The following is a 23,699-nucleotide window of genomic DNA, read 5'->3' as shown; positions in this document are numbered from 1 at the left end:
GATTGTTCCATCTACTCGTTCAATATAAATAGATACAAAACGCAATATTATTTGGCTCCCTGCACTTGTCCATGCATTATCGAATCTCTATTTTTTATTTGTCAATCGTTTTTATGTTTTTAATTTTATAAATATTAGGTCTTTCCGTTTTTGAAAATGAATTGCGGTGCGACTGAGATATCATTTGTTTTTAACTTTAACTTTATTAAAATTTTGTATTTGCATCTTTCTTTTGGTTGACTTTAATTTAATATTTTTGGTCTGAATAGACACTATTAATAATTGTTGTGTTGGAGGAATTTAATCTTGACAAATAGAAGTGAATGGGTTCGATGTTTAAAATAGGATAAGTGTAGGGACAAGGAAATGCATTATGCCATATAAGTAAGCTAGAAGAGATAGGAAGTTGATTAATGATGTACTTGCAACTTGTGTGTCAAGGTTGGTGAAATGAAATTTATGACTAAATTGAAAAATTTGTGTGCAATTTCATATATCATGAGAAAAAGTGAATAAACAAAAAATAAAGGGACGATGACAAAAGTATCTAAAATTTTAAAAATATTTACAAAAGTACCTGTAAACTTTTTTTATTTACAAAAATATGACTGATTTAAAATTAATTACAAAAGTACCAAAAAATGAAAATTAATTACAAAAGTACGATTTGTATAATGTCGGTATAATTATGGTATAATATTAGAATATTAAAACTATAAATCAGATAATTTAAAAATACTATTTGGTTTATTATTGGTATAATTTCAGTATATTTTCGGTATATCGATTATAAATTTTTATATATATTTTCTAGTTGATAACATGTATATTTTTTATATGTATTTTTCACTATAGTTGGTAATGAACTAGATAATTTGTATATTGTTGGTATAAATTTAGTATATTGTTAGGTTAATATTTAGTATGCGATGTGGTGTAATGTTGATGTAATAGTAAAATTTTAGTATATTTTGATGTGTACATTCTTGGTATACTGTTGGTATAATTTTGGTATATTATTAATTTAATTTTTAGTATATGATTTGATGTAATTTTGGTAAATTTTTATTTAATATTAATAAAATCTCAATATGTATAATGTTGGTATAATTTTGTTATAATATTGATATAATGTTGATATAATGTTAGTTTATTAGTATACTGACATTATACCCACAGTATACACCGTATGTTTGATATTTTTTATTATTTTTTTGTAGTTTTATAAATATTAATAAGATTTTTGTAAATGAAAAAGGTCAAGATGTAGTTTTGTAATTATTTTCATTTTTTTTGGTAAATGGTGTAATTTCCTCAAAAATAAATTGCATTAAAGTCTTTCCATACATATATTTTCTTCTTATGATTTGAAGGCTAACGTTTAAGAAATCAAATAAAGAAATTTGCATTTTGGAAAAATATGATACTATTATAATTGTAAAATAATACAAATATTTAAGGGAAGTTTACGTATTTATCTATATTTTTTTTAAGGTTTTTTCCTCAACACGGAAAAGTTACATAATATATCACATTTTTTTCATATTTATATTTCTACTCTCGGTTTTTAGAATAATTATTTTTTTATTCTTATCATATAGGTATCAGTGACATCATCATTTCAGTATCATAATTATTATGTAATGTTTTTCATACTTTTTCATACGATTGTCATAACCTTATCATCCTATTATTATAAACATATGATATTATGATACTAATATAATAATATTATAATACGGATATAATAATGTAATGATACTAATATGATAACCAAACATTTTTTTCTATAAAAAATTATTTTTATCAAGAGGTGTTATGATACCGATATTGATAATCAGTAATACCGATATTATCATAACTGTATCATACTATTATCAATATCTTATCATACTATTATTATAAATATGTAATATAATGATAATGATACTGATATGATAAATAATACTATGATACCAATATAATAATATAATAATATCGATATGATAAATTAAGCACTGTTTTCAATAAAAAAATTCTTTTTCGATGCAATGTTATGATACTGATATGATAATCAAGTTGAAAATTGTTTTTAATTAAAACACACATTTCTATCAAAATTTCAACTTCAATTTACAATTTTAATAATTATTTCATGCATTTTAATAAAACATAGTCTTTTGATATTCTAATTTTATTTATTTTGCTTCTTAAATTATTTAATTTAATTTTATAGTTTAAATTTTGTTTATAGTATTATAATTATTTAAATGTAAAATTATAAGGTATAGTCAAATTGGCATTGAATTTTCGGAATTATCAACTCTACATATCTATAATAATCCAAAGAAAATGTGCCACAAACTCTTATATAGAATTTGCATTATGTATCCTTTAATCTAAATTAATTTTCCTTCTCTATCAATATTTAATTTAATTCAAATACTGTTAATTTTATAAAATATAATAAACAATCGACGCTTATTTTATTTTTTATTCTTGATGAATTATAATTTATCAGCGAAAACGCACATCAAATTTGATTTAGCGCATATAAAACACACACTTCGTTTATTTTTATATTATTTTAATTTCATAAAAAATAATAAAATAGTCAACGCTGTTTCACTTTTGTTCTTGATGAATTAAAATTTATAGCCCATATCAAATTTAATTTATTTAAAAATCGAAATTAGATTAAAGATCTTTTAACAATAGAGATAGATTATTTATAGGCCAAAATATTTTAAAATTGTATTTTATGGTTTGTTATTTTTTATTTGTGAAAAATTTGTTATTATTTTTTTTAAATTTTTTTTATCAAGTGGTGGTTGAATTGTATGCCATGATCGAGTTTATCATATTATAAATTAATTTATGGGTATTGAAGAAATTTAATCGATGACTGCACTCAATTAGTTAGCAATTGATAATCTATTTTTTATTTTCTTTAATAGAATTGCAAATCAGGCAGCGCGTGTTAGCGTAATTTTTATGTTCTATTTCAGGTTATTAGGTTTAATTATTGAATTTGTTCCAAATATATTATAAATATAATTATTTTAAAGAAAACAAACATCTAATATGATTTTAATTAAAATATTAACATATAGTTTTTTAGGCCAAATAATTTAGAAATTCAAATATTTATGCTTTTTATTAGTTATTGATTTTTTCAAGAATATTTTAATTAAAAAAATTCATTATAATTATGTTCAACTTTTGCATCTCGCCTTTTAAATTTAAATCTTTACTTCTCTTCTAAATTGCGATTTAATTTTCATAATAATTTGTTTCAAATTAACCCGTATTTTAAAAGTTTCATCGTAATTAATAAATAACATAAATAATTAAACTTAAAGTGAAATTTTTAGATTTAAACATAGTTATAATAATCTTATTATTATTATTATAAAAATAAAAAAATTAAATAAATTTAAAAGTGTTTTTTCCTTTTATTTATGAAACAAAAATACGTTAGGGGAGGGGGTAGGTGGCTACTAACTTCCACTAACACCACCTCCGCCACCACCAAACCCAACCAAACCATCTCCTACATAACCTCTGCCCATTTCTTTTTCCACCATATTCTCCACCAACCTCCAATGGCTTCCTCTTCATCTCTTGTTTCCAACCCTTTTCTTGGTTCTTCCATACTCAGCCACTCCGATCACCGGAATCTCTCCATCTCCACCGTCCAGATCTCCTTCCGCTCCCCAGCACCGCCCAAAAAGCTCCGTGAGTGTTCTTGCTTATTTTCTTTTAGAATTAAATATCATATGCTTATGTTTTAATCAAATTGTAGTAGAAGGAGAGATTTTTTATGTGTAAATTAGTTTGCTATGCAATACCCATGTTCTAATTTTATTGGTTTTATTCAATTTATGCTCCAAGTTGTAGTCTTTAGCTCCCAAGTTGCTAAAGAGCTCATTTAAGAACATTTCGAAGTGATGAAAAAAATCGATTTTGTGAGGTTTATTTGTTTGATTATGGTTTTCTCAATCATTGTATGCTGTGAGAGGTGTGTGGTATTTGTGTAATAATAATTACATACGCAATCGTTGTGCCATTTCATTCATGAAGAAAAAAACCAATGAGGCTTGCCATATTAAAGAATTCTATTGCAAATGCTGATTGGCTTGTTGTAAAAATGACGTGACACAGCATGAAACTGTAAGAATAATTATGCTTTTATAGGTGGAATATGAAAATACAAGAATGAAGGCTTTACTTTTATGTCTTGTTCATGTAGTTATGATGGCCTTGATTTTTGGTATGGTATGGAGAGGCTTGCTTTATATGTATATGTAACTGGGGTTTTGTTAATCTGGTTCATTGAGCATATGTTTTGGTGCTTTAGTAATTAAATCTGATATTTTTTCGGGAAGAATTTTACGCCATTAGTGAGTTTGACAAAGTTGTGGATTTGCTTTCTGACTGTCTCTTTACTGTTCTGCAACAGAAATAAATGCGGCGGGTAGTACGTATGGAACCCACTTCCGTGTTACAACATTTGGAGAGTCTCATGGAGGTGGCGTTGGTTGTATAGTTGATGGATGCCCTCCTCGCATCCCTATTTCAGAAGCTGATTTACAAGTGGACCTTGATAGAAGGTAATTCAGAAGTTTGTTGTGTCATTTGATTGCTCTGGCTGTCACAATACAACGTAGTTACTACGTTTCCCTTTTTCAGACTCTTTTATCCATAGTTTCTTCAAAGAGTAATAGTTTGAGTTGTGCAGGAGGCCAGGTCAAAGTCGAATTACCACTCCTAGAAAGGAGACTGATACATGTAAAATAAGTTCCGGTGTCTCCGAAGGTTAGTATTTGTTAGCATTTTAACTATATAACTGAGATATCACTGCTCATGTTTCTCTGGAGATGTACTCATGCATTAGTTTTTAACTGCAGGAATGACTACTGGAACACCCATCCATGTTTTTGTACCAAATACTGACCAGAGAAGCAATGTGAGTTTCTAGAATCAGACACTTGTTTGAGACTGGATTCCAAGTTGATTTAGCATACAATGAATTTGTAGTGCAAAATGTAGTAATAAATTGGTCACTGCTTTTCCTCAGGCGCATTCTATAGGTCAATACTCAATAGTACTGCAAAAATGGGATCTTGTGAAAAAATTATTGCATTGGATTTCCTTTTCTGTTTCAGACAGTTTGGTCTAGTTCATTTTAGGCTCTTGAATACACATGCACCCAAAACAGAAGGAAATGAAGTACACACTTATTTTGAAATTTTGTTGTTCTGGTTCTTTTTTTCTCTGCTCTCAAACATTTCTCTTCTTCTTTTTCAACTCAACTCAAATTCAACTTTCACAAAACCAAGAACTATATCTACTGTTACTCTTTGGTGATTAATTTAGTCATTTTTGGTGTATGATCTTAACTTAACATAGTCATAGAAGTAAACTGTTATGTGGGCTATGTTGTAACTGATTGATTTTATCTTTGCCCTTTCTAGAGTAATTCAAAAGTTATAGTCATCAGAAGTAAGCTGTTATGTGGGTTGTGCTGTAACTAATTGAGTTTATCTTAACCCTTTCTAGAGTAATTCAAAAGGTATAATCATCGCCTTATGTTTTGCAGGATTACAGTGAAATGTCAATGGCCTATAGGCCTTCTCATGCTGACGCAACTTATGACATGAAGTATGGTGTCAGATCAGTGCAGGTACAGTCTCCAAACATCATCATATCTGAATGAACTGGCATTACCTAATATATGATGAAGTTGGATTTTAATTAAGGGTGGGGGAAGATCTTCTGCAAGAGAGACCATTGGAAGAGTTGCACCAGGAGCTATTGCAAAGAAAATTCTGAAGCAATATTCAGGAACTGAGGTATGATAATTGTTTATCTCACGCAAGGTTTGTGGTCCTAATCTTTTTTTCCCCGGATGGACGGATGATTGAGACATGAATTACTTGACCTTTTTTTCCTATAGGTGTTTAGTTCTACATCTTTCTGTTGCAAATTCTCATAGTACATGTGTTTTTAAAAAGTGTCAAAGGTGTATGGATTTACTACTTTGTTTACCTGTTCAGCCGTCTCTTGTATATTGCATATTTGCATAATTTCATTTATCACTCTTTGTCCATGAGCATGGATTCAATGTGTATGCATAATGTAAATTACATGGCAAGAGCATCATCTGGACCGCCAGTCTTTCTTTGTGATAAGCTTAAATGAAATGCTCTAACTATTAAATAATTACACCATCATTTATGTGACTTTTGATCAAGTGTCAAATATAATATAAGTGATGTTATTTTAGCTATAAAACCTTTCTTGTTTTAGTCATGAATTTTCTTGAACCATGGTTTGTTACGCCAGTTTATGTACATACTCTGATATTGACTCTTTGTGTTTGGAAATCATACATTCATGTATCTACTATAGATCTTGTCATTTGCAAGAAGTGTTGGGTATGTATGGAAGCCTGTAGTATGGACATTTCTTGTGCATTACATAAACTAATTTATCCACATCCCTTAGCCACTAATATGAAATATAGGACCATTCTTAAATTTGAATTTGATATTATGCATGGTGGTATTGTAAGTTGTAACTCATTTACATTTTGATGTCCAAGTTCCATGACTGTGAGTGTGAATATCCTTCCACTGTACAGATAGTGCAGAGAGAGCATTAGATTTATTTCTGTTATTTATTTTTATCTATTTTACTGATAGATAAACTCCTCATGTGTGTATGACATCTGTCCTAGAATGTCATGTGTTTTATATCTTCTAGTTTCTTGTCTTCAGATTCTTGCTTATGTCTCTCAAGTTCATAAGGTTATACTTCCAGAGGATCGTGTTGATCATGAGTCTGTGACACTTGATCAGGTACGAATGCATTTGCTTCTCTCTCTCTCACTCACTCACACACACACACACACACACTCACACACGCAGCTCTCTTTCACACACAGAAACATGCACCAACACTGTTGGCAGCATCATCTTGCTATTACAGTCCTACTTTCTTGAACAGTAGCTGTTTTACTAATAGCGTTTCTTGCCTCTCCTCAAATAATCTCAGCTTTGTTCCTCTCAGAAAGTAGATTCTGCTTTGTCTAAAGAAATTGTTAAGTTGATTGGCTCTTCGCTCTTAATTAGCCATTTTCCTAATTATTTAAGCTTGAAAACCTCGGCAGATAGAGAGCAATATCGTCAGGTGTCCAGATCCAGAATATGCAGAAAAGATGATTGCAGCCATTGACACAGTCCGCGTAAAAGGAGATTCTGTTGGTGGTGTTGTCACGTGCATCGTAAGGAATGCTCCACGTGTAAGTCTTATCTCTCATGTTTGCTTTTACCTGCATGCAGCTTAAGTATGATCTCATATTTTTAATTTTCTCAATTTCTCAAACATAAAATAGTGCCTTATTCTGTATTCTGTAAGAATTTTGTGCAAATACTGCTTAAGATTAACTTTTGTAATTGTATGGCAGGGGCTTGGTTCACCAGTATTCGACAAACTTGAAGCTGAGCTGGCTAAAGCTGTCATGTCACTACCTGCAACAAAAGGCTTTGAATTTGGCAGCGGTTTTGCAGGTTAAGATCTAACCAATGAATGATAATGCGTAATTAATAATCTGCATCATATTTCCTATCAACTGTACGTATAGAATGATCTTAATGCTAATTCAAGTCAAAAAAATCTATGCAGGCACTTTTCTTACTGGCAGTGAACATAATGATGAATTTTACATGGATAATCATGGAAAAATTAGGACTAGAACAAATCGTTCTGGCGGTGTACAGGTGTGTGGTTTCATAGTGATCGTTTGTTTGTTTTCTAAGCAAGGATTAATTACCAATCTGTTGTTAGTTAGTATTGTGGTATATTGAGAATTTCTTGTATTGTTGAGCAGGGAGGAATATCAAATGGTGAAATTATATATTTGAGGGTAGCTTTCAAGCCAACATCAACCATAACAGTAAGTTATATCTTTAATTTCCTCTCCGTACCTCTCTATATGCACTCTTAAACTTGTTGGCAGAATGTTGTTTCATTTCATGCATGCCTTTTCAATAAAAGTTCCTCCATCCCACACTATTTCAAGTTTCTTTAGTCCCAAACTATAGGTACTCAAAAGGGAAAACCAAAACTGCCCAAAAACCACTTAATTTTCAAAAATACACTTTAAGTCTAAAAATTTCATTTTTTTTTTAAAATAAAAATCTTTTCACCCTTTATGCGTTTATTTTTTCCTACAATATACATTGTAGATACATATCGGCTACCTCTAAGATAAATTGCTAATTCATTGCCGATACATCTCTAATACAACTTGTTCAAAGTGAAAACCTTTTAGGTACCCTATGAGAACTTTTTGGGATCTTTTTGTAATTTTTCCTTACTTAAATGATTAAAATGTCATATATACCTGTATTAATTATAATAGAATGCATTAAAAAGAAAATAAAAGTTACTAAAAGACACAGTCACTATGTAATTAAATAAGTGTTAGCGCTAATTTTTATAAATTAACACATTTTACAAAGATAAACTGAATTTCTTAACTGTGTTTGTCCTAAAGTGCCTATGTATCTGCGACGGAGGGAGTATTAGATATATCAAATGTTAAGCTTGGTTATTTTTTCTTGTGCAGAAGAAGCAAAACACGGTGACTAGAGAAAAACAGGAAACAGAGCTAATTGCTCGTGGTCGTCATGATCCTTGTGTTGTCCCGCGTGGTACGTTCAACTTTTATCTAGTCTTTTATTATTCGGGTTTTCTCCTTTTGGAGCTGATATCTTAATCTTTCTTCTCTGTGTGTGTATATTGCACGGATACTGAAACATAAAAGTGGAAATGTGGAAAATGCTGAAACATGAAATGACTTCAGGATTTTTTTTTTTACAAAAATAGGTTATAAATAATATAGTTTAGGAGTTTCAGAAAGTGTTTCAAAAATGAAACTAAAACTGTAGGCATATCAATAAGTTTCTGTGGCTGTGTGTTAATAAGTGGGTGATAGAGGAAAAATATACAAACCTACTACCTATAAGAATTTACACGTGGCTGAAATGCTATGGAACTTTTAAGTGGCGTGATTCGCAAAAAAGAAAATCTACGAAGAAAGTCGGTGTTGATTGCATTTCCTTGTTAATTTTTTATGAGTAAGAAGTTCGTGGTAAGAGTTTGTATTGTTGTTATTTTGCTTATGCAGCGGTGCCTATGGTCGAAGCCATGGTAGCTCTGGTTCTTGTGGACCAATTGATGGCGCAATTTGCTCAGTGCAACATGTTCCCTCTCAATCCAGAGCTACAAGAACCCATGAAGAATTCAACAGTTGAGCCAGTGAGCATCTCCAATTGAAAGGTAGCTATGTTGCTGTAATATATGAATTAATTTACACTAAATATGACGATAAGATTTTACTCGAAGACGCTTCGACAGTGAGATTAAAAGTTCAAGGCCGGCTTTTGATTTAATTTTTTTATAATTAGGTTGGGTGTTTCTATTCTTGTAATTGGTGAATTTGTAAGTGTATTATTTTTTGTTTTGCTTTTGAGTTGAAATGTAAAAGAATTCATGTCTGTTTTATGAATAAAAACAAAAATGGGATCACAGCGAGTAGTTATGATCTATTTCAATTATTTGCTTACTAATTATTTAAATATTTTTATTTATAATGTATATTAGTAACATTTAGTTATTTTATATTAGATAAATATAACTTTATTCTGCTGCTTTTTCTAGTAATAAGCAATTTACATATTCAATTATAACGCACGATATTGAGTACCCCATTTTTGAGTATCAAATTGGTTTTTGTACTATAGCAAAAGTAAAAGTTTGTAATTATACACGTTAAATTAAGAGATACCATTTGACGATCTTTTGAAGCTTTAAAATCGATTTTCTATTTTGAAGACAATACCGTTTTATCTATTTAATGTGCAAATAAAGAGTATTTGTTGTTGTTTTGTATATAACTACTTTTGCAAAACAAATTTTATGGATAATATTTTTAGATGATTTGGTAGAAAGGGGGTGTTTCTTTTAAGAAATTATCTTTTTTTCTTATGCAATTAAAGTTTATAATAGGCCTAGTTATTTAAAAAAACCCCACCTTGTAATATTTTTTCGTTTATACCCTCACGTAGGAAAAAGTTCATTTGTACCCTTTTTTTGATTTTTCGTTTTCATCTCTACCCTAAAAAGCTAATTTGACCTCTTTTCATTTGGAAAAATATTCAAAATGATGCTTTATATTTAGCTTATATTTTAATTAAATATTAATATTATTAGTCATTTATAATATTTTCATCCTTTAATTAATTTAATTGTCAAAAATTTTAATTTTAGGGTAGAGATGAAAATGAAAAATCAAAAAAAGGGTACAAATAAACTTTTTCCTACGTGAGGGTATAAACGAAAAAATGTTACAAGGTGAGGGTTTTTTTTGTAATTAGGCCTTTATAATATTTATGTTATGAGCATTTATATTTATGATAAATATTATTATTATCATAGTTCTTATTCATATATTATATATTTATAATTTCAAGGGTTAAAACAACTTTATAATAGTTTTTGAATTAGTGTTCAATATTTAATTGAAAATAATTAGTAATTTTATGATTTTCAGGGGTTAATGACATGTTTATCTCAAAAATTAATAAAATTTCTCATATTAGCCCGTGTTTAATTTTTTTTCTGAAATTGTGCTTTCTAGACCGCGGAACACTTCAGCGGTTTGGAGTAAACCGCGGAAGTGTTCCGCGGTCTGCAGACGTGGCTCCATCTGGACAGAGATGGAGCCACGTCAATGTAAACCGCGGAAGAGTTCCGCGGTTTACAGTGACACGTCACTGTAAACCGCGGAAGACTTCCGCGGTTTACAGAGGGAATTTATTCCCTCTGTCAGGGAATAAATTCCCTGGCTGAGTAGTTGGCAGCCAGGGAATTTATTCCCTGACTGAGTAGTTGTAGACCGCGGAACATTTCCGCGGTCTACAACTACTATATAAGGGGGAATCTGTTCCCCCTTATCCCACAAAAATTAGAGAGAAAGAAATATTATTTTAGAGAGATGATAGAGAGAGAGAGAAAAAATTGTTAGAGAGATAGAGAGAGAAAAATTTATTAAATCGGGGAATTATTGTGGAGAAGATTTTGCAGAGTCGGTTTTCGTGGTGGAATATTATTTTTCGTGGCGGAATATTATTTTTTGGCGTAGAATATTAATTTTTGGCGGAATTATCGGGTGAGTTTTTTAAATTTATGTTATTTTTAATTATTGAATGTAGTTAGATTTAAATGATGTTTGAAATGTAATTAGATTAAAATAGTGTTTGAAATGTAGTTAGTTAAATAAATATAGTTAGATTTAGTTAATTTTTTTAAAAATATATATTATAAAATAAATTAGATTAATGTGTAAATAAAATTAGAATAATGTGTATAAAATTTATATAAATGTAAAATAGAGTAAATTAAAATTAAAAAATCGAATATATGAAATTTTTAGAATATTCATATATATTAGGTTGGAATTAGTGAAAATATTAAAATTTATGTTTTATATTATATAAATAGATTCGATACTAAAAAATTAAATATAATAGGTATTTGTTTTTAACAGTATTTAGAGAAAATATAATTTTTTTATAACTGTAGGTTTGTGAAAAAAGTTAACATAAAATATTCGTATTTACATTTAAATCGGCTAATTATTAAAAATTTGAACTTGACATGTAGAATATTTGAATTATATTTTAAATGAGAGTAACCCTCTTTTTAATGAGCTGTCAGCCCTAAAAATGTAGTTAAAATTATATTTTTTTAATGTAGTAATGACGACAAATGAGCTGCCAGCCCTAAAAATTTATTGGGATGGTACGAAGATGTAAGAAATTATGTAGTAATGACGACACTCGCTGCCTGACATCCGTGTTCGGCTTGACACATCTCGCTACGAAGATGTAAGAAATTATGTTTCGGTTTTATTATCTCGTATGTTAAATAGCTCATTGTGGGAATGTTTTAATACTAAATGTCTTATATTTTATACATGCAGTTTATCTGGCAGCCGTACACTGATGATATGCTGGACACTATCCCAGCGTATTGTTTAGATGGGCGCGCTTTTTGGCGGGCCACGGTTCCACTTATTTATTTTCATATTGTGGAGTGGCACCAGGCAGACAGAGTTCTGCAGCAGTTCGGACTGCAACAGGGTATTCCAGACGCCCCACTTCAGGACCACGCACTACACTCCCTTACCCTGAAGAGCAGCTCATCTTGGATCCAGACACACTCTCACTACATTCGTGTGTGGGACGACCGACTCCGGTTTGTAATTTCAGGACAGCCCCTCCAGGACCCACCTCATTATCATTCTGAGTATATGGATTGGTTTCGGTATGTCACGCGTCGCTGGATCACACGACAGGGCGCTGAGCTCGGAGCACAGGTATTTTTTTAAATTATATGTTTTTCAATTAATTAATCAATAAATTGTGGGTTAATTTTCTACTTTTTTTAACGTATTATATCTTTATGTGCAGGCCGATTTTGTGGAGCGTGTACGTAGGGATGCTCCTGTTGACACTGAGCTTCGGCGGTTCGCAGCCAGCACACAGAGAGGCACTAGAGAGGACCGCCGTGATGTTACATCGCCCCCTATCGAGCCTTCTATACCGCCGCATCGACTACCAGTCATACCTGACGCGCCGATAGATCCGACTACACTGCGACATCGACGGCGACAGCGGCGTCACCCCCCTGCACCACCTCAGCGTCCGACTGATCCTATGCCTCCCCCAGTGGTTTTTCATCCTTTCAGATGGCATTACTATTACGCGGGGTCCAGCTCTGCACCGCCACCCTTTTCATCGGGTCCTCCTTCTTCTTCTGGCCAGTTTTACGGGGATTCGGCACATCACTATTTTCAGGGGTCGTGTTCATATCCAGTGCCACCAGGACCTTCTTCGCCTTTTGTTCCTCCGCCGCCTGCTTATGTACCACCTACGGTGCCTCCTTTTCAGGTGCAGTGGGATCAGCCTACACAGGGTACACAGGACTTTTCAGCTTCACAGGGACTTCCACAGACACCTGGGACTACAGACTTTCTGTCATATGGTAGCAGTTGGTTAGGTCTAGACAGCATGGAGGCGATGATGTTCCGCCAACAAGGAGAATTTGTTACCCCGCCACCAGCAACGACGAGTACGGCCATTCCCCAGGACCAGCAGGGTGACGACGGAGCCGACGACGAGGACGCCGATGCAGGAGAGGGTGATGGTGATGGTCGCCCAGGTCGACGTTACCTCACCATCAGTACAGGCCGTCGGGCGAACCGTAACAGAAACAACTTGCGCTCGAACCTCCCGGTCACTAGTAGATATGACGATAGGACTCCTAGATGATTTCTTTTTTGTACTTTGTACATTATTATCTGATGTGGTAATCTTTTTTAATTTGTAATTTTTATTTTATTAAATATGTTATTGTTATTAAGTATAAATTATATTTGAATATTTGTTAATATAATTATTTTGTAGTATTTTATAAATTTATTTTTGTAGAATGTTATAAAAATTAACTAATTCAAACGTTTTAAATTTAAAAAATTCAGCAATTAAAACGTAATTTTTTTAATAATTTTTTTTTCATTTTTAAATAAATATTTTATTTATTTAATTTTTTTTTAAATGATTACATTAAAATGATTGGGAGAATTTTTCTCCCAATCAGTGCAGTCAGGGAATTAAATTCCCTGACTGCACAAAGCAAACCGCGTAACAGTTACGCGGTTTGCCACGTTGGAAAAGCAAACCGCGTAACTGTTACGCGGTTTGCTTTTCCTATGTGGCTCCTCCAGCGAGGAGCCACGTAGGACAGACCGCGGAACTGTTCCGCGGTTTATACAAACCGCGGAACAGTTCCGCGGTTTATACAAACCGCGGAACAGTTCCGCGGTCTAGAAGACAAAATGGGAATTACGTAATTTTTGATGATAATTTCGGAAATAATTAACAAAAAATAAATTTTATGGTCATTAACCCGATTTTCAGTATATATAATTATAAGACAACTTTTTTTAATCCGTCACTTCAAAAAAATAATAGTATTACATAAACTGTTAAAATTTGGAAAGGGTATGTTTACAAAAAATTCAAAAAGTGAGGTATTTAAAAAAAACACCATTAAATTTAGTACTCCCTCCGTCCTAATAGAGTTGTCTACTTTGAGAAATTTTTTTATACCAAAACTATTATCCACTTTAAAAAAGTAACCAACTTTTACACTCAATCTTTCTATATTACATTTATTTAAAATCCAATAATGAGTAAATTAAAACTAAATTGTAAATAGACTCTACATTAAACAGGGGTATGATAAAAAAAATAAAGAAAATTTTATGAAACCTATAAATAATAATTATTTTTCTTAAACTGTGTGATTAAGACAAAGTGAACAACTCTATTTGGACGGAGGGAGTACTTAATTCTAGTTGGCCAAAGGATTTCAATATGACTTCCGACCATTTGGAAAGAACATGTATAATTATTATTTTCCAGAAATAATTATTATAGTTTATCGATCTCTTTTGTTGTCTTATCAAATAAAGGGTCTGTTTGGTTTAGCTGTTTCTTATAGCTGGTGGCTGTTAGCTGTTGCTGGTAGCTGTTAGCTATTAGCTGGTAGCTGATAAACCATAATTGTTTGATGAGATTTAATTAGCTGTAGCTGTTTAAATATAAAATGACCGTAAAGGGCATAATTTTTATTTTTATTTATTAAATTATGAACATATTATATCATACACTATTTAATAAAAATATTAATAATTACTTTTTTTATAACAAATAGTATTTAGTTTGAACTAATTTAGATAGTTTTTGATAAATTTATAACAAATTTTTTACAAAATTATTAAATTATAGTTGTTTTAATATAAAAAAAACAATTTTATATAATTAGAGTATTTAAAAATAATTTAAATAATTTAATATATTAAAAAAGGATATATTTTAATAGAGTAATTTTATCTAAATAATTAAAAATATTAAAACAATTATCAGCTGTGGGCAAAAAGCTACAAAATGAAGCTTTTCAAACAGCAACTTTTGGAGGTTTAAAAAGCTCCAAAAAGCTCTAAAACAATTCTCACCAAACACTTTGGTGGAGCTTTTTGAAAACAAAAGCTAAAAATTCCACCAAAACGCTGAACCAAACACCCAGAAAAAAACATTTATTTAATTATTAGATCTCTCCTACTCTAGAAGTTTGTATAGTTGTGATTTTTTTTATAACGACAATTTTTATTTCTTTTTATAGTTTAGTTAGAGGAGAGCTTGTGGAAAGAACCGAATCCACGACCTAACAAATTATTGTCTAACATCTACTCCCTCCGTCCCAATAGAGTTGTCAACTTTGCCTTTATCACACAGTTTAAGAAAAGTAATTATTGCTTATAGGTTTTGTAAAATTTTCCTTACTTTTCTTGTTATACCCCTACTTTCAAAAGACTCATTAGTGGATTTTAAATAGGGGTAATATAGGATTTTGAGTGTAAAAGTTAGTTACTTTTTGAAAGTGGACAAGAATTTTGGGACAAAAATATTTCTCAAAGTGGACAACTCTATTGGGACGGAGGGAGTATATCATTTGAATTCCACCTCATTAATAATGACAATTTTTATTAATAATTATTTTCAAGCAATCTTGTTTGAAAACTTATTTTTGAATTGATTTATGTCGTCATTAGAGGAAAGTTGATCAATTGGTTAATATCAGAAGAAAAAAGTATGGGTGAAACCATAGGGGAAAGATAGCCTACACAAGTTAGCCCTGCCACAAGGCGCTACGGTATTCTCCCTCATTTCTTCTTATCCCGCCCATGCCCTACGACTACTAGGTCACTCCCGACCACCGGATCCTTCTTTTTCTTCTAAGTCTTACGCAGCTATGGTGGAAAGCTTTTTCAAGAGACAAGGAGACATGCGGAATACCAGACAATGAGCTGTACCGATTGGATGGGGATTTAGTTTCGCAAGCCTTTGTCATTGTCAGTCAACTAAGTAGGGCCTGAGGCGCTCCCGAGTCAATGACCCAAGAGGAAGGATTAATGTCAGTCAAAGGGACCCGAAACTTCTAAGGAGTAGTAGGAACCCTTTTTCTCCATTCTCCTTTAACCGCGGGTTTAGGAAGAGGCTCTTGAATTTGGATATAAAGTGCATATTTGCCGGCCATCCTTTTGATGAAGGGAAAAATCTTTTCATAAGAAAGTTTCTTGAAAGATAACCTGAAGGGAAAAGACAGAGAAGAGAACAACCTAACGGAAGGGCATACCTAAAGGAGCCCCCGGCAGATTAATTGCGCAAGGGAATTCTCTATAAAGATAAAGAAAGCGGAACTGCTATTCTAACAAAATACTTATTATCAAAGTCTCTGCCCTCACTACCACAAGTAGCAGCTGATTCAATAGCAGTTTGCCTCTTAAACGCTCTCTCAGTGGTGGAATAGCGGGACTAGTCAAATCGAAGGAGAATGGCTGGAACTCGCGAAAGAAAGAAGAGGGAAGAAAAGAAGGTTAGCCGAGTACAGATCTAGGCTTAATGTGAAAGTAGTCTACCCTGCCTTCTCAGTGAGAAAATGGGGAGCACACACTGGACCTGACCCACTAATCATCTCTTAAGAGTCAAGCTTGCCTAACCTAGAAGTAGGATAGGTTGAGTTTTACCGGTAATAATGAGATATCAAAGTTGCAGACACCGAAGACAGGGTGAGAATCGTTAAATGCTTCTTTTATAAAGAACTCCTTGCCAACCGCTTCCACTTTCGACCTAGATGCACTTGTATGCCTCCACTAAAACTGAAATTTCCTCCTCGAGTCGATGTCGGTCGATGGTGTGAAAATAGTTCCTGATGTCGAATTCTAAAATACTGACTCGCTCCGTACATTCCGCTTGAGGGTCGTTTTAATAAGTTCGGCCAGCTAACCAGCCTTTTGTTTGCCCAAAAGCTGTCCGAACAGAATATTGAACGTAACCATGGTGTTAAGCAATTGAGATCGACCTTTCCAAGAGTGCATTCGATGCCAACTCATCCTTTCCTGTCTTCTTCGAAACTATGGATCTGCCTCTTGGCTTATGTCGAGACATTGATTCCTCTTTCTTTGATTAAAGAAGGAGCGTAGCCACCTGGGGAGTCATTTCCATCACCCTCAGCGCGGTTTCACATCCTTCTATTCGGAAAAAGCCTTCGAAAGCGGGGAAAGGTTTACGAATTAATCAAACGAAACATAGCTCCGCCTTATCTATAGAAGCAGTCAACTGAGTTCTGAGCGAATTGAAAGCTTCAGTTAGTTAAATATACCTGGAAAGTCGTACTGCAACTATGCCAAGTCCGATTTTGCTTCAATACATTTCTTCTTCCATTTCACAAAGAAGATTTAAGCTTCCTTCAATCTTTTTCCATACCGCAACTTTGTCCTGGCGTATCCTTGATCCATGAAGGGAAACTTTCACGTACAGTTTTTTTTTTTTTGGGGGTGGGGGGGAGGACATCTTTCATTGCGCTAGGTTTTTCGCCAGCTAGCGACGTCAGGAACACTCTTATTTAAACCTTTCTAATTCTTGAGAATGTTCGCCGCCTCTCCCAGGACCGGAATGATTATCCCTGCCCGAAGGGATACATTACGCAAGCTAACACTTCCTTAAGAAAATTTCTTTTGAAGCTGGATCAGACTGGAGAGACAGCTATACAGAAGGTTTTCCCGTACCAGCTTCTTCTACCTATACCGCAGTCTTTTCTAGTATAGAAGCGGAATAGGAACAGATGGCGGCGACGTGATATACTACGATCACGTACAGAAGCCCTTGGCTCGGCAATATGGATTCCAATGTACTGCGTCCAAGATTAGAACGAGCTTGAGTCAGCAGCTAGTTTTGTCGGAATAGGAATAAACAATGCTTGGGACTTCAACTTCCACTCCCACTCCAACTTCCATTGAGCTGTTGAGAGGTTCCATATTGCCGAGCCGAAGGGCTTCTGTACGTGATCGTAGTATATCACGTCGAATTGCTGCTTGTCCTCTCTCTGTATAAAGTAAGTCAGTCCCAGTCACACATGACTGTTCTAGGCGGGGCTCCTCCAAAAGCTTATCCAAGCAGCTTTTTCTGCGCGTTGCTTCCTTTCCCAATTCTGATGTTGATTACTCTCCAGCGTATGCATATGAAGAATTCAACTTTGAACGGCACGACTCTTTCTATTTTTTTTCTTCGACCAAAGTTAGGAGCTTTTTTTACCTCTAAAGGTTTCATGTTCCTTCATCGATTGGTTATTCCTCTCCCTGCTCAACTCAAAAATTTCCTAAAGAAGGATGTAAACAGGATAAGTTTTTCCGCCCCTTCCCTTATTCATCAGAGTGGAAAGTGCTCGTAAAGTTCCCCGCTAAGCCAAGTTATAAGATAAGCCTTTATACGTTATAGTAAATCCAGAGTCTCTTGCTTGAACCGCATTTATCATTCTGTTTAAGTCAGATTAATATGTTTTTACATGTATTTACTAAAAAATGTATTTATAATTTTATATTATTTTATTAAATTTTTATTAAATTTTTTTATTAAAATGTGTCATGAAAAAAACCAAAACTTTTCGAATGAGATTAATTTTATCAATACTTTTATTATTATTTTATTTAGTCCAATTCCATATATGTCATATCAATTATAGTCATTTTAAAAGTAATTTAAAATGATGTCACATGTCAGCTATGTCAATTCAATAAATCTTAACATAATATACCAACTGTCGAAGTGGAAATTCGATATTAGTTGTGTGTGTGAATGGACACATGTTTAAATATTGGTTGGACACATCCATTTCATACCAATTGGTTTTAAGATGAAATCTAACATAGTATTAAAATCTTATCTATTCACACAATTTGAATGTGACTCGGCTCACATGAGATGCGTGAGGGGGGATTGTTTGCTCGGCCCGTACACGCCACGCGTGAAGGGGAGCGTTGAAGTGGGAATCTCACATTGATTATGTGTGAATGAACATGTGTTTAAATATTGGTTAGACACCTCCACTTAATACCAATTAGTTTTAAGATGGAATTTAACACCAACATATCACTTAAAGTTTTTCATTGATTTGATCGATTGATTTTAAATTAAAAGTGAGATGGTTTGGTTTGTTTTAAATGATATGTCAATATTTTTGATTAAAATGCTAAGTCATCCGTAGCATGGCTAACTTAGCAATAAATTTCAAATAATTTTAAAAATTAAACATGATTAACACAAAAAATACTAAATTGGACTAGAATAGACGATGTTCTAAATATATATTGCAATTTATCACTTGAATTAAATATTAAATATAGTGTATTAAATGAAGGAAAAAAAAATCCGAAATTTCCTCTTAAAAAAGATATCATGACTAGCTAAAATTAGTTCGTTAAATGTCTATATCTATCTCTTCCTTGTTAAGTTAATCATTTATTGGACCTTTCATGACTATATTTGCTTGGATAAACATATCCGCAACAGTAAAATCAAAGTGACAAAAATTTTATAATTAAATTATTGTCATTTTCAATTGACGACCCTTAATTCTAACCAACTTGTTGCTAATATGTAATACTAATATACTATGACCATAGAACAAATTTAGCCCTAAACTTGACACAAAATATTAAATGAGTTATTTAAAAAAAAATCAAATATATCCGCAATTTGTGTTTTTTGTATTAGAAAGGTCCTCTCCCATTTTCACTTTCTCGAGTGAAATCTACTTTCCATACAAAAATAAAAAAAAAGTTTTAAAAAATTCTTAGTAATTTATTTATTTGTTAAATTGATTTTTGATAATTTTCAAATTTCAATTGTCTTTACAATTTTAAAAATTCAATTATTATTTTATTTTCAAATAAAAGTTTAGGAATTTTTTTTCTTTTTCTTCTTTCCTCTGCCATCTTCTTCGCCGCCGGTCTAATTTCCTCCGCTATTGCTTCTTCTCGCGGCAAACTCGCCGCCACTGAGCTTCTTCTTCACCTAAGAGAACAGACGGTTTCACTCTCTGAAGTGAAATACACTCTCCATTTTAAAACGTAATAAAATTAAAAATGATCCCTAATTTTATTTTATTTTTCAAATTGACATTTAATAATTTTTAATTTTCATTTATAATCCTTGTATTTTTAAATTTTAAAAACTAAATCAATTTTTAAATAAAACCTTAGTGATCTTTTCAAATTTTATTTTGTCAACTTAAATTAAATTTATTATTAAAATAAATAATTTAAATAATTTTTTCTTCTTCTTCACCCACCGGCACTCATCTCTGGCAACCACCCGGTACCCACACACCCACTGCCGGAGCAGCTTATCCTCACTTGAGGAGGAGCAAATCAGCTCCTTCTCAAGCGACAAGAAGGAGCAGATCTCGTCGCCTGAGGAGCAGCGACTCTTCCTCATTTGAGGAGGAGCAAATCTGTCGTTCCTTAGATTAGGAGGAGCTGCTGGGTAGGAGCCAGGTGTTTGCTAGAGGTGAGTGCGGGCGGCGGCGACTCTTGATACTAGAATAATTAGATTTAATCAGGATAAGTAGTATTAATTAAAATTTAATTTAATTTGATTTAATTAGGTTTATTTAAAACTCTAATTAATTTAAGTTAATTATAGTTAATTAATTTTTAATTATAATTAGTGTTAAATTAATATTAATTAAAATTAAAATTTGTAATTAGACAATTTCATTTTTTTTCGTGTTAGAGTAGTCTTATTGTTAAAGTGTTAAATTGCAGGTTGGTTTGATCATTTCTTTCGAAAATGATTCATTTGTCGTGTCAAGTTGAGGAAGTGAATCGATCCTTATTTCAAAAAAAAAAGGTAGCTAAAGATGTTAAGATAATCAGAGATTACCGGCGACTAACTCAGGAGCAGATCCAACCTTTTAATCTAAGAGGGTAACCCACCCACACCAATTATTATTATTTTTGCAAATGTGCACATACTTCAATTTCTCAACTAATTTACGACGTAGGATGTTTAGTATCACTCAATTTCTTCATGTGAATTCAGCACATTTGAGCTTATTATGTAGAAGTTGATTTTTAAAGAAAGGTATATAAAATATAATTTAACCATGCATGCGTATAAATGCATGAAAGGCATAGGTTGCTTATTTGAAAAAGAAAAGAGAAAATTACACGCAAGGAGAACCGACAAATGGTACATAATATCATATATTACTCTAATTATTATTATTATGGACCCCATTTAGGATTTATATGCATAAACTATGAAACATATATATCCTAATCCATATAAAATTAAGCTAAGAAATCTGTGAATGTAGTAGATAGACTAGTCTAATAATAAAGTCTAATAAAAAAGATAAGCATTCACCAATAATGCTAATAAAAAAGATAAAGTAGATTCCATCATTATATAAAAATTAAGTTAGGTCATCTTCAATTGTAGATTAATAAGACAAATGATAATGCTTTTCATGCATGTCACTAATGGGATAGAAATAGATATAAGGAAAGAATTTAATTTGTATTTATATTATTGAATTATGAAAGACAATGAATATTTTGTCTAGAATTTGTTATTAATACACATTAAATTAAATAATATAGTGGCCCTAATGAAAAGATGGCAAAAAGGAACATATCTTGTGTATTTTATAGACTTCAATTAGGACTTTGCACCAGAAAAAGGACTTCTAGCAAAAGTTAATTATTGAAGCAAAGGGTCCTTCTTGATTAATTAGCTAAAACTAATTCCATACTATAATTTTCTGCTAAACAATTGATAGAGATATGAGAATTAATAATAATGTTTTAGATCGTGCATTTTTATGTTCTTAATTATTCAATAAAATATGGACCGACTAGATTAATGTGTTTTATTTTCTGATTTTCACTATGTTTCACCTAAATGTATGTTGTGCCATCTCGATAACATATATTATGTGACACTGGTGATTATAAACATGGTTAGTTAACGTTATTATGGAGTTTAGGCTTTGGGCAACGTTTTCACGTATTAAATGTGATTGTTTTTTAAACATGTCTTAAACTCTCTATACAGTAGTTGAGAAAATATCTCGTTGACTCTAAATACGAAAATGATTCCTACTTAGTAATTTTATATTTGAATAGGAAATTGATTCCTTATTCAAAGGAAGTCTTATTCAGAAATATTTTTCAGAATAAGTTTATCTTCCTAGATAAGAGTTTGTTTTCGAATAGGAAAGTGATCTCGTATATTCGATTTTCTAGATATTATTCTTCTCGTATAAATAGTTCTTTGGTGAGGCGCTTTGGCGTAGATTGTCTGTTGACCAAGTCCTCTAGGAGTCGGTTTTTCTAAAGATTCGGGCGAATCTCTTTAATCTTTAAACTCGGCGAATCTTGCCGACCCGAGTGTCGATATCATTAGGTTGTCGCCTTTGGGAGAGTCTTAGGATTCTCCCAGAAGGGTATATCAGTACGATTCGGTTTCAAGTACACTTATGCTGGAATTCTATTTCTATCAGTTATAAAAAAATACACAATATTTATCCGTTTTAACATTTTAATCATATTTTTTAATTCAATACATATGATTGATTGCCGACCAAATTATAATGACATGGCATGCCGAAAATGTTAAATCATATCACATAAGCGCTTGCACGACATATGACTCAATATTTTTGACGTGATATGTGAGCATACTGGATTACGATCCTTATAAGTTGAATGAACATATGACCTACTATATTCAATTAATCTACATTTTTCATTATAAAATGAAGGTGTAAATTATTTTAACTTAATTTAGATTTCGTTCATCTACATACACCATTCATTTTGTATGAAAGGGTGTAGATTGATTGAACATGATAAGTTATATTCAATCCAACTTGAAATAATTTCAAACCCAACATAATTTTGTTAATAACCAATTATATAAATCAAATTAAATAATACATTAAAAAGATAATACATATAACTATAAATTTAAATATATAATATAAGACGCTAAAATTACTCACCCTTGTGTATTTTTTTACAATTAATCCTTAAAAATAATCACCAATTAAAATTCATTTTCTCAAAATATGACAGATCATGTTGGTACAATCTTAAATCTGTAATCAAATATGCATGGCCAAATAGCTAAAAAATGCCAAATTTTTATGAAAATTTCACAAAAGTTTAAAACTTTCAATTTTTTTCAATTTGTTCTGAAACGCATGATTTCATTTCAATAATGTCTAATTATGTAATTTTACTCATGTGGCGCCTACGTGGCGTTGATGTGGCATGCCACACATCAGAGAGTTCTGTTGTTTCTTTCAATTATATAAATACTAGTTGTAATTCCGTGTATTTGCATGAAACCTAATTAATAATTATTTATAAATAATGACTAAAATCTAATATGAACTAATAAATAAATACTTTATTCAGTTTTAAAAATTAATATAGATTACTTGTTAATAATTACTTTTAGAAGCTAAATAAGTATTTTATTTAAATTTGAAATTTATAAAAATACCTATAAAACTAATGAGAATTGTCTATGAGTAATAACTTTCAATAATTATAAAGGTGTTTTTATCTAAATTGAAAACTTGTGAAAATACTTTTTTCATCCTCTCAGTTATATAAGTATATAGATATTTATTGTAAATATGTATTTTATTTCACCGTGCTTTTATCAAATAAC

At 31.8% G+C, this 23,699-nt stretch overlaps 2 protein-coding genes across 2 annotated transcripts; both read left to right on the top strand.

Moving 5' to 3' along the window:
- The first annotated feature begins 3,469 nt into the window (after positions 1 to 3,469).
- On the top strand, positions 3,470 to 9,605 carry LOC126660767 (chorismate synthase, chloroplastic). Its single transcript, XM_050354432.2, has 13 exons — positions 3,470 to 3,717; positions 4,442 to 4,592; positions 4,721 to 4,797; positions 4,890 to 4,948; positions 5,582 to 5,665; positions 5,742 to 5,834; positions 6,762 to 6,842; positions 7,154 to 7,285; positions 7,451 to 7,553; positions 7,669 to 7,763; positions 7,874 to 7,939; positions 8,615 to 8,699; positions 9,176 to 9,605. Exons 1-13 carry the CDS (start codon positions 3,585 to 3,587, stop codon positions 9,322 to 9,324), a joined length of 1,308 nt encoding a protein of 435 aa, XP_050210389.1. The 5' UTR covers positions 3,470 to 3,584; the 3' UTR covers positions 9,325 to 9,605.
- Positions 9,606 to 11,888: 2,283 nt separating this feature from the next.
- LOC126659909 (uncharacterized) lies at positions 11,889 to 13,543 on the top strand. Its single transcript, XM_050353236.1, has 3 exons — positions 11,889 to 11,936; positions 12,032 to 12,427; positions 12,522 to 13,543. Exons 2-3 carry the CDS (start codon positions 12,059 to 12,061, stop codon positions 13,380 to 13,382), a joined length of 1,230 nt encoding a protein of 409 aa, XP_050209193.1. The 5' UTR covers positions 11,889 to 11,936; positions 12,032 to 12,058; the 3' UTR covers positions 13,383 to 13,543.
- Positions 13,544 to 23,699: the final 10,156 nt, after the last annotated feature.

The sequence above is a fragment of the Mercurialis annua genome, linkage group LG8 (genome assembly GCF_937616625.2).
Source record: "Mercurialis annua linkage group LG8, ddMerAnnu1.2, whole genome shotgun sequence".
Taxonomy (NCBI): Eukaryota; Viridiplantae; Streptophyta; class Magnoliopsida; order Malpighiales; family Euphorbiaceae; genus Mercurialis; species Mercurialis annua.
Note: the sequence above shows the minus strand (reverse complement) of the source record. Positions and strands in the feature narration are given on the sequence as shown.

Coding starts and splice junctions, on each gene's coding strand:
- LOC126660767 (XM_050354432.2), top strand. CDS start 3,585: ATGGCTTCCTCTTCATCTCTTGTTTCCAACCCTTTTCTTGGTTCTTCC. Junction 7,286..7,450: donor TCGTAAGGAATGCTCCACGT/GTAAGTCTTATC, acceptor ATTGTATGGCAG/GGGCTTGGTTCACCAGTATT. Junction 8,700..9,175: donor TCCTTGTGTTGTCCCGCGTG/GTACGTTCAACT, acceptor TTGCTTATGCAG/CGGTGCCTATGGTCGAAGCC.
- LOC126659909 (XM_050353236.1), top strand. CDS start 12,059: ATGCTGGACACTATCCCAGCGTATTGTTTAGATGGGCGCGCTTTTTGG. Junction 12,428..12,521: donor GCGCTGAGCTCGGAGCACAG/GTATTTTTTTAA, acceptor CTTTATGTGCAG/GCCGATTTTGTGGAGCGTGT.